General features: G+C 51.9%; 1 protein-coding gene across 1 annotated transcript in view; it reads right to left on the reverse strand.

Moving 5' to 3' along the window:
- The window catches only part of LOC122545625 (uncharacterized), a 172,440-nt gene extending 163,756 nt beyond the window's left edge, over window positions 1-8,684 (reverse strand). Inside the window, exon 1 of the mRNA XM_087981620.1 lies at window positions 8,400-8,684. Coding sequence (XP_087837746.1) covers window positions 8,400-8,481 — 82 coding nt within the window. The 5' untranslated portion in view covers window positions 8,482-8,684. The remainder of the gene's footprint in view (window positions 1-8,399) is intronic.
- Window positions 8,685-10,670: the final 1,986 nt, after the last annotated feature.

The following is a 10,670-nucleotide window of genomic DNA, read 5'->3' on the forward strand; positions in this document are numbered from 1 at the left end:
AGACAGGAACTGTACACAGTGACTCCCAGTGCGATACAGAGACCGGAACTGTACACAGTGACTCCCAGTGTGATACAGAGACAGGAACTGTACACAGTGACTCCCAGTGCGATACAGAGACAGGAACTGTACACAGTGACTCCCAGTGCGATACAGAGACCGGAACTGTACACAGTGACTCCCAGTGTGATACAGAGACAGGAACTGTACACAGTGACTCCCAGTGTGATACAGAGACAGGAACAGTACACAGTGACTCCCAGTGCGATACAGAGACCGGAACTGTACACAGTGACTCCCAGTGCGATACAGAGACCGGAACTGTACACAGTGACTCCCAGTGCGATACAGAGACTGGGACTGTACACAGTGACTCCCAGTGTGATACAGAGACAGGAACTGTACACAGTGACTCCCAGTGCGATACAGAGACCGGAACTGTACACAGTGACTCCCAGTGCGGTACAGAGACCGGAACTGTACACAGTGAGTCCCAGTGCGATACAGAGACCGGAACTGTACACAGTGACTCCCAGTGCGGTACAGAGACCGGAACTGTACACAGTGAGTCCCAGTGTGATACAGAGACCGGAACTGTACACAGTGACTCCCAGTGCGATACAGAGACCGGAACTGTACACAGTGACTCCCAGTGCGATACAGAGACCGGAACTGTACACAGTGACTCCCAGTGCGATACAGAGACTGGGACTGTACACAGTGACTCCCAGTGTGATACAGAGACAGGAACTGTACACAGTGACTCCCAGTGCGATACAGAGACCGGAACTGTACACAGTGACTCCCAGTGCGGTACAGAGACCGGAACTGTACACAGTGAGTCCCAGTGCGATACAGAGACCGGAACTGTACACAGTGACTCCCAGTGTGATACAGAGACCGGAACTGTACACAGTGTCTCCCAGTGCGATACAGAGACCGGAACTGTACACAGTGACTCCCAGTGTGATACAGAGACCGGAACTGTACACAGTGAGTCCCAGTGTGATACAGAGACCGGAACTGTACACAGTGACTCCCAGTGTGATACAGAGACCGGAACTGTACACAGTGACTCCCAGTGTGATACAGAGACCGGAACTGTACACAGTGACTCCCAGTGCGATACAGAGACCGGAACTGTACACAGTGACTCCCAGTGCGATACAGAGACCGGAACTGTACACAGTGACTCCCAGTGCGATACAGAGACCGGAACTGTACACAGTGACTCCCAGTGCGATACAGAGACCGGAACTATACACAGTGACTCCCAGTGCGATACAGAGACCGGAACTGTACACAGTGACTCCCAGTGCGATACAGAGACCGGAACTGTACACAGTGACTCCCAGTGTGATACAGAGACCGGAACTGTACACAGTGACTCCCAGTGCGATACAGAGACAGGAACTGTACACAGTGACTCCCAGGGTGATACAGAGACCGGAACTGTACACAGTGACTCCCAGTGTGATACAGAGACAGGAACTGTACACAGTGACTCCCAGTGCGATACAGAGACAGGAACTGTACACAGTGAGTCCCAGTGTGATACAGAGACCGGAACTGTACACAGTGACTCCCAGTGTGATACAGAGACCGGAACTGTACACAGTGACTCCCAGTGTGATACAGAGACAGGAACTGTACACAGTGACTCCCAGTGTGATACAGAGACAGGAACTGTACACAGTGACTCCCAGGGTGATACAGAGACCAGAACTGTACACAGTGACTCCCAGTGTGATACAGAAACTTGGACAGGAACGTTAGACCGTGCAAGTTATGTTACAAAGCATTAATTAGACCTTATCTGGAGAATCTCATTCAGAGATGGCACTCTCACATCTTGCCTTCAGGGCCTGGCACAAAATGTTGTCAAACATGAAGTGGGTTAAACAGTAAGCGCAGGTCACTGAATCTCGGCTCATATTTCTTTGAATAATGATAATGTACGGGCAATCTGATGAAAGTTGTGAAGAATTGAATACAGTTGTGGTGATTTGGAGAGGTTCCTGTCTCCAAAGTGAGATAAAGTCAGCATAATTTTAAACGGTAAGCTCATCACTTCAGGACTGATCGCGGGGAGTAGTTTCACACAGAACGGGGAGAGTTAAAAAAACCCCAAAACCTGCAGATAAGCGGGTGCAGCTGGACACTTCCAAAAGAGATGGTAGCGTTGGTGCTTCATTCATCAGGCATGGAGGGGAATGGACCGAATGTTGGTCAATGGTATCGAGGTGTTGATTGGCCTGGATTTACCCAGAATGGCCTCGTGCTGTACCCCTGTGTGGCAGGCTGGGGAAGGGGCTGAATGGCCTCCTGCTGTTCCCCTGTGTGGCAGGCTGGGGAAGGGGCTGAATGACCTCCTGCTGTTCCCCCCCTCCCGTGGGACAGGCTGGGGAAGGGGCCGAATGGCCTCCTGCTGTTTCTGCGTAATGGACTGAGGGGCTGAATGGCCTCCTCTGTGTCTGAATACCTTCCTAGCCCAGTTTAGACTGTGGCTGGAGAGTCAGGGGATTCGGAGGAGTGTTACTCAGGAGAAGGGAACCTCACTGACTTTGATGCACTTTCCCTATATCCTGGTAATCGCCGTCCTGGTGATCCAGTTGATCCCAAAACCTGGACTGATGATCCAGAAGTTTCGATGTGAAGCATATTAGGAGAAAGATGAGCCTGAGTAAACGCCGGTGAAATGATCAGATTGTGGTGACACTTTTAGGATGATTATTAAGGGAGAGAAATTTGTTGAGTTTAACCTGATGGACTGACAGATACGTTCGACTATTTACGAACGATGTCTCGGTGGTTGGCACTGCTGCCTCCCTGCGCCAGGGACCTGGGTACGATCCCACCCTTGGGGGGCGACTGTCTGTGTGGAGTTTGCACATTCCCCCCCCCCCCCCGTGTCTGCGTTGGTTTCCTCAGGGTGCTCCGGTTTCCTCCCACAGTCCAAAGATGTCCAAAGATTGGCCATGGGAAATTGTCCCATAGTGCCCAGGGATGTGCAGGTTAGGGTGGATTGGCCATGGGAAATTGTCCCATAGTGCCCAGGGATGTGCAGGTTAGGGTGGATTGACCATGGGAAATTGTCCCATAGTGCCCAGGGATGTGCAGGTTAGGGTGGATTGGCCATGGGAAATTGTCCCATAGTGCCCAGGGATGTGCAGGTTAGGGTGGGATTGGTCATAGGAAATTGTCCGATAGTGTCCAGGGATGTGCAGGTTCGGGTGGATTGGCCATGGGAAATTGTCCCATAAAGTCCAGGGATGTGCAGGTTAGGGTGGATTGGCCATGGGAAATTGTCCCATAGTGCCCAGGGATGTGCAGGTTATGGTGGATTGGCCATGGGAAATTGTCCCATAGTGTCCAGGGATGTGTAGGTTAGGGTGGATTGACCATGGGAAATTGTCCCATAGTGCCCAGGGATGTGCAGGTTAGGGTGGATTGACCATGGGAAATTGTCCCATAGTGCCCAGGGATGTGCAGGTTAGGGTGGATTGGCCATGGAAAATTGTCCCATAGTGTCCAGGGATGTGCAGGTTAGGGTGGGATTGGCCATGGGAAATTGTCCCATAGTGCCCAGGGATGTGCAGGTTAGGGTGGGATTGGCCATGGGAAATTGTCCCATAGTGCCCAGGGATGTGCAGGTTAGGGTGGGATTGGCCATGGTAAATTGTCCCATAGTGCCCAGGGATGTGCAGGTTAGGGTGGGATTGGCCATGGTAAATTGTCCCATAGTGTCCCAGGGATGTGCAGGTTAGGGTGGGATTGGCCATGGGGAATTGTCCCATAGTGCCCAGGGATGTGCAGGTTAGGGTGGGATTGGCCATGGTAAATTGTCCCATAGTGCCCAGGGATGTGCAGGTTAGGGTGGGATTGGCCATGGGAAATTGTCCCATAGTGTCCCAGGGATGTGCAGGTTAGAGTGGATTGGCCATGGGAAATTGTTCCATAGTGCCCCAGGGATGTGCAGGTTAGGGTGGGATTGGCCATGGTAAATTGTCCCATAGTGTCCCAGGGATGTGCAGGTTAGGGTGGGATTGGCCATGGGAAATTGTCCCATAGTGTCCAGGGATGTGCAGGTTAGGGTGGGATTGGCCATGGGAAATTGTCCCATAGTGCCCAGGGATGTGCAGGTTAGGGTGGGATTGGCCATGGGAAATTGTCCCATAGTGCCCAGGGATGTGCAGGTTAGGGTGGGATTGGCCATGGTAAATTGTCCCATAGTGCCCAGGGATGTGCAGGTTAGGGTGGGATTGGCCATGGTAAATTGTCCCATAGTGTCCCAGGGATGTGCAGGTTAGGGTGGGATTGGCCATGGGGAATTGTCCCATAGTGCCCAGGGATGTGCAGGTTAGGGTGGGATTGGCCATGGTAAATTGTCCCATAGTGCCCAGGGATGTGCAGGTTAGGGTGGGATTGGCCATGGTAAATTGTCCCATAGTGTCCCAGGGATGTGCAGGTTTGAGTGGATTGGCCATGGGAAATTGTTCCATAGTGCCCCAGGGATGTGCAGGTTAGGGTGGATTGGCCATGGTAAATTGTCCCATAGTGTCCCAGGGATGTGCAGGTTTGAGTGGATTGGCCATGGGAAATTGTCCCATAGTGCCCAGGGATGTGCAGGTTAGGGTGGGATTGGCCATGGTAAATTGTCCCATAGTGTCCCAGGGATGTGCAGGTTTGAGTGGATTGGCCATGGGAAATTGTCCCATAGTGCCCAGGGATGTGCAGGTTAGGGTGGGATTGGCCATGGTAAATTGTCCCATAGTGTCCCAGGGATGTGCAGGTTAGGGTGGGATTGGCCATGGGAAATTGTCCCATAGTGTCCCAGGGATGTGCAGGTTAGGGTGGGATTGGCCATGGGAAATTGTCCCATAGTGCCCAGGGATGTGCAGGTTAGGGGCGGATTAGGCAGGGGTAAGTGTAGAGTAATAGCGGAGGGGGAATGGGTCTGGGTGGGCTACTCTTCGGAGGCTCAGTGTGGACTTGTTGGGCCGAAGGGCCTGTTACCACACTGTCGGGATTCGAGTGACGATATGAATACAATACAAAGAGTGTCAAAGTGATTCATAGATTCCAGGGATGACGGACTTCAGGTCTGAGGATATGGGTAGATGAATGAATCCCAGAGAGGGGACCGATGTTGTCCAAGTGCAGGTCAATGGGATTCATGTGGCTTACTGGTCAGCATGGACGTGATGGGCCAAAGGGCCTGTCCCAATGAGTCAACGTTGGAGTCGGTTCCCCTTCAGAGCGGGAAATCTGAGTGAAGTTTTCCAAAATCCGGAGAGCGGGAGCTGGACAGAGTGGATTGGGAGGAGCTCGGAAAAGGACCAAGGGCAGAGATTCAAGGCAACGATGAAGGACAGGTGACGCGAGGGTCAAAACCTTTCTCACCCAGCGAGTGGTTAGGGAGTGGAATGCACCGCCTGGGAAACGTGGATCAATTGAGGCCTTCGAGAGGGGCATTAGATGGTCATTTAGATGGAGCTGGCGCGCAGGGCCGCGGGCAAATTGAGGGTATCACCCGCACAGGGAAGGCCGAATGGACTAATTCTGCATGACAACAGTTCGACAGCCCTGTGATAATGGATAACTCAAGAAATGCAGGGTTACAGGGACACAATTTGGGGGGGGGGGGGGGGTTGGGGAGCAAGAGGGCCCTGGTGGGATGCTCTTTGGAGAGTCATCGTGGACTGGTTGGGTGTAGATAGCCAGAGACTTTTGCCTGGGGCAGAAATGGCTGTCACGAGGCGTCCTAATTTTAAGGTGACCAGAGGGCGGTACGGGGGAGATGTCTGAGGTAGGTTCTGTACGCAGAGAGTGGTGGGTGTGTGGGATGCACTGCCAGTGGTTGTAGTAGAGACAGAGAAATTAGGAACACTTAAGAGATTCCTGGACAAGCGCATGAACGCATTAAACTGAGGGGCGTGTAGGTTAGGGCAATCTTAGATTAAGATATGGAGGTGTTTCAATTATCCGAACAACATGGCCGGGGAGTATTTTTTCGGATAATTGAATGTTCAGATAATCAAATGCTTGGATAATTGAATGCTGGATAACACAGTTTAGCCAAGCATTGGGACCTTGCGATATTGTTCGGACAATCCAAAATTCGGATAATTGATGTTCAGATAATCGAGATACCTCAGCACAACATCTGGGGCTCAAGGGTCTGTACTGTGCTGTACTGGCCCTTTTAAAACTTGAAACAGTCCAGAAAAGATTTACAAGGATGTTGCCAGGGTTGGAGGATCTGAGCTACAGGGAGAGGCTGAACAGGCTGGGGCTGTTTTCCCTGGAGCGTCCGAGGCTGAGGGGTGACCTTATAGAGGTTTACAAAATTATGAGGGTCATGGATAGGGGAAATAGACAAAGTTTTTTCCCTGGGGTTGGGGAGACCAGAACTAGAGGGGCATAGGTTTAGGGTGAGAGGGGAAAGGGACCCGAGGGGCAGCTCTTTCACCCAGAGGGTGGTACGTGTATGGAATGAGCTGCCAGAGGAAGTGGTGGGGGCTGGTACAATGACAGCATTTAAAAGCTGGATGGGGACATAAATAGGAAGGGGTTAGAGGGAGATGGGCCAAGTGCTAGCAAATGGGACTAGATTAGGTTAGGATATCTGGGTCAGCATGGACGGGGTTGGGCCGAAGGGCCTGTTTCCGTGCTGTACATCTCTATGACTCGACGACATGCACAGGCAGGGAACAGAGGGATAGAGACCACGTGCAGGCAGACGGGATTAGTTTAAAATGGCAACAGGCATGACGGGCCGAAGGGTCTGTTTGCGTGCTGTGCAGTTCTGCGTTCAACGCTGGACGCAAAGAGTCCTGGTTAGAGCACATGGCGGGCACTCCGAGTGGTACTGGGCACCACATGGTCAGGGAGGAGCAGCTCACAGGGAAAGGGGAAGAGCAATCGCTCACTGACGCACCCCCGAAAGGCTGCCAGAGAAAGCAAATCTGTCCTTTCTCTTCTCTTAACCTGGTGCCTCCCCCCACGGGCCCCTCGTGAGGCCAAAAGGATTGATTGATGAGGGAAAATCCAGGGTCTCTTCTGGGGCACGATCGGGAACGTCAGCAGTGATTTCCCTCCCGAAAACCCGGATTTCGAAGTGTTAGCTTAAACGTTAGAGCCAGGCCCGTGGAGTTTGGGAGAAATCTCACACCAAGGGCGTTTGCTGCTGTCTAAGCTGACCGGTGCCCGAGCAACAGGGTTTGCAGGGTCATGGTGCAGTTCCTGTCTGCCTCTCTGCGTCTCCAGGTTAAACCGTCCCCCTCAAATACCCCTCTGAAGCGATCTCCCATCCCTCTGCGTCAACGCAGAGTGGGTCAGGGTCATTAAGTGATACGGCATTATTCGGAATATCAGAGCGTCGCTCGCCCCAGGAACACGCGCACCCCCCAGCATTTCCCACATCGTGAGAGAGGGAGGGAGAGAGGGAGAGAAAGAGCGAGAAAGTGAGTGAGACAGGGAGTGAGGGAGGGAGAGAGGGGAAGGAGAGAAGGGGAGTGAAAGAGGGAGAGAAAGTGAGGGCGAGAGGGAGAGAGAGAGAGGGAGGGAGAGAGGGGAAGGAGAGAAGGAATTGAGAGAGGGAGAGAAGGGGAGTGAAAGAGGGAGAGAATGTGAGTGAGAGAGGGAGAGAGAGGGAGGGAGAGAGGGAAAGGAGAGAAGGAGAGACGGCATTGAGAGAGGGAGAGAAGGGGAGTGAAAGTGAGAGAGAAAGTGAGTGAGAGATGGAGAGAGAGGGAGTGAGAGAGGGAGAGAAGGGAAGGAGAAAGGGAAAGGAGAGAAGGAGTTGCGAGAGGGAGAGAAGGGGAGTGAAAGTGGGAGAGAAAGTGAGTGAGAGAGGGAGAGAGAGGGAGTGAAAGAGGGAGAGAGAGGGAGTGAGAGAGGGAGAGAAAGTGAGCGAGAGAGGGAGAGAGAGGGAGTGAGAGAGGGAGAGAGAGGGAGTGAGAGAGGGAGAGAAAGTGAGTGAGAGAGGGAGAGAGAGGGAGTGAAAGAGGGAGAGAGAGGGAGTGAGAGAGGGAGAGAAAGTGAGTGAGAGAGGGTGAGAGAGGGAGAGAAAGTGAGCGAGAGAGGGAGAGAGAGGGAGTGAAAGAGGGAGAGAGAGGGAGTGAGAGAAGGAATTGAGAGAGGGAGAGAAGGGGAGTGCGAAAGAGAGGAAAGGGAGTGAAAGATGGAGAGAAAGGATTGAGAGAGAGAGAGAGAGACAAGGAAATGAGAGAAGGAATATGTGCGTGTGAGAGAGTAACCGGGGAACAGAGAGAGGAGTGGGGAGTGAGGGTGTGGGGGGGGGGGGGTAGTGAGGGTGTGGGTGGGGTGGTCATCACAGAAAAGGAGGCAAGGTTGGCAGATTGAGGGGCGTGGGGAGGAAAGGGTGAAGCTCTTACCTGTAAGGATGTAGAGAGAAAGCAATATGTACATGAGAATGCCCATCCTCTGTAGCACCGACAGGCAGCTTGGTGTCTGCATTGACAGCGGAGTTAGGACGAGACGGTGGGACGGGGGGGGGTCTGTCAGAGTCAGCTCTCGATGCCCGGACTGGGATTTAGACTGTGCACTGATCACAGGAACGGCGCTGGGATGCTGACCATGTCCACAGTTCCCTCACTCCTTCCCTCACTCTCTCGGTCTCGTTTTTTTTTTCTCTCTCTGTCTCCTATTCTCTCTCTCTCTCTCTCTCTCAATGAGCTGTTTCCTCTGTGGTTCACTCTCACAATAACCTGACGCAACCGATTCATATCTCTCGCCTCGAATTGTCAACTCTCAAAACCAGCCGCCGCCTCCCCCAAACTCCTCACTTCACACTGTCGGTGAGCATGTGTGTGTGTGAATGTGTGTGTGTGTATGTGTGTGTGTGTATGACTGAGTGAGTGTGTGTGTGAGTGTGTGTGTGTGTGTGAGTGTGTGTGTGAGTGTGACTGAGTGAGTGTGTGTGTGTGAGTGTGTGTGTGTGTGTGTGTGTGTGTGTGTGTGAGTGTGTGTGTGTGAGTGTGTGTGTGACTGAGTGAGTGTGTGTGTGAGTGTGTGTGTGTGTGTGTGTGAGTGTGTGTGTGAGTGTGTGTGTGTGTGTGTGTGACTGAGTGAGTGTGTGTGTGAGTGTGTGTGTGAGTGTGTGTGTGTGAGTGTGTGTGTGACTGAGTGAGTGTGTGTGTGAGTGTGTGTATGACTGAGTGAGTGTGTGTGTGTGTGAGTGTGTGTGTGTGAGTGTGTGTGTGAGTGTGTGTGTGACTGAGTGAGTGTGTGTGTGAGTGAGTGTGTATGTGTGACTGAATGAGTGTGTGTGTGAGTGTGACTGAGTGAGTGTGTGTGAGTGTGTGTGTGTATGTGACTGAGTGAGTGTGTGTGTGTGTGTGTGACTGAGTGAGTGTGAGTGTGTGACTGAGTGAGTGTGTGTGTGTTTGTGAGAGTGTATGTGTGACTGAGTGAGTGTGTGTGAGACTGAGTGAGTGTGTGTGTGAGTGAGTGTGTATGTGTGACTGAGTGAGTGTGTGTGTGTGTGTGTGACTGAGTGAGTGTGTGTGTGAGTGTGTGTGTGACTGAGTGAGTGTGTCTGTGAGTGAGTGTGTATGTGTGACTGAGTGAGTGTGTGTGAGTGTCTGTGTGTGAGTGTGTGTGTGTGTGACTGAGTGAGTGTGTGTGAGTGTGTGTGTGTGTGAGACTGAGTGAGTGTGTGTGTGTGACTGAGTGAGTGTGTGTGTGAGTGTGTGTGTGTGAGACTGAGTGAGTGTGTGTGTGTGTGTGACTGAGTGAGTGTGTGTGTGAGTGTGTGTGTGAGACTGAGTGAGTGTGTGTGTGTGTATGTGTGACTGAGTGAATGTGTGTGTGAGTGTGTGTGAGCATGTGTGTGTGTGCATGAGTGAGTGTGTGTGAGTAAGTGTGAATGAGTGTGTATGTGTGACTATGTGAGTGCGTGTGTGAGTGTGCGTGTGCATGAGTGAGTGTGTGTAAGTGTGAGTGAGGGTATGTGTGAGTGAGTGAGTGTGTGAGTGCACATGTGTGTGTGTGACTGAGTGAGTGTATGTGAGTGTGTGTGAGTGTGTGAGTATGTGAGTAAGATTAGATTTAGATTAGATTACTTACAGTGTGGAAACAGGCCCTTCGGCCCAACAGGTCCACACCGACCCGCCGAAGCGTATGTGAGTGTGTGTGAGTGAATGTGTGTGTGAGTACGTGTGTGTGATCATGAGTGTGTGTGTGTGAGTGTGTGTCTGTGTGTGTGAATGTGTATGTGAGTGCGCGATCGTGAGTGTGTGTGTGTGTATGTGTGTGTGTGTGTGTGTGTCTGTCTGTCTGTGTGTATGTGTGTGCGTGAGACTGTGTGTGAGAGAGAGAGTCTGTGTGTGTAAGAGTGAGAGTGTGTGAGAGAGAGTATGAGAGACAGCGTGTGTGAGTGTGTGTGAGTGTATGTGCGTGTGAGTGTGCGTGTTTATGTGTGTGTATGTGAGTGAGTGAGTTTGTGTGTGTGAGTGTATGAGTGAGTTAGTGTCTGTGTGAGTCTTAGTGTCTGAGTGCGTGTGTGAGAATGTGTTTGTGAGATTGAGTGTGTGAGTGTGTATGAGTGTGTGTTAGTAATTGTGTGAGTGTGAGTGAGTGTGTGCTTGTGTGTGTACATGTCTGTGTGAGTGTGTGTCTGTGTGGGTGTGAGAATTTGTTTGTGA

The sequence above is a fragment of the Chiloscyllium plagiosum genome, unplaced genomic scaffold (genome assembly GCF_037043375.1).
Source record: "Chiloscyllium plagiosum isolate Xiang-an unplaced genomic scaffold, Cpla_swu_hap1 HiC_scaffold_40, whole genome shotgun sequence".
In the NCBI taxonomy this organism is placed as follows: Eukaryota; Metazoa; Chordata; class Chondrichthyes; order Orectolobiformes; family Hemiscylliidae; genus Chiloscyllium; species Chiloscyllium plagiosum.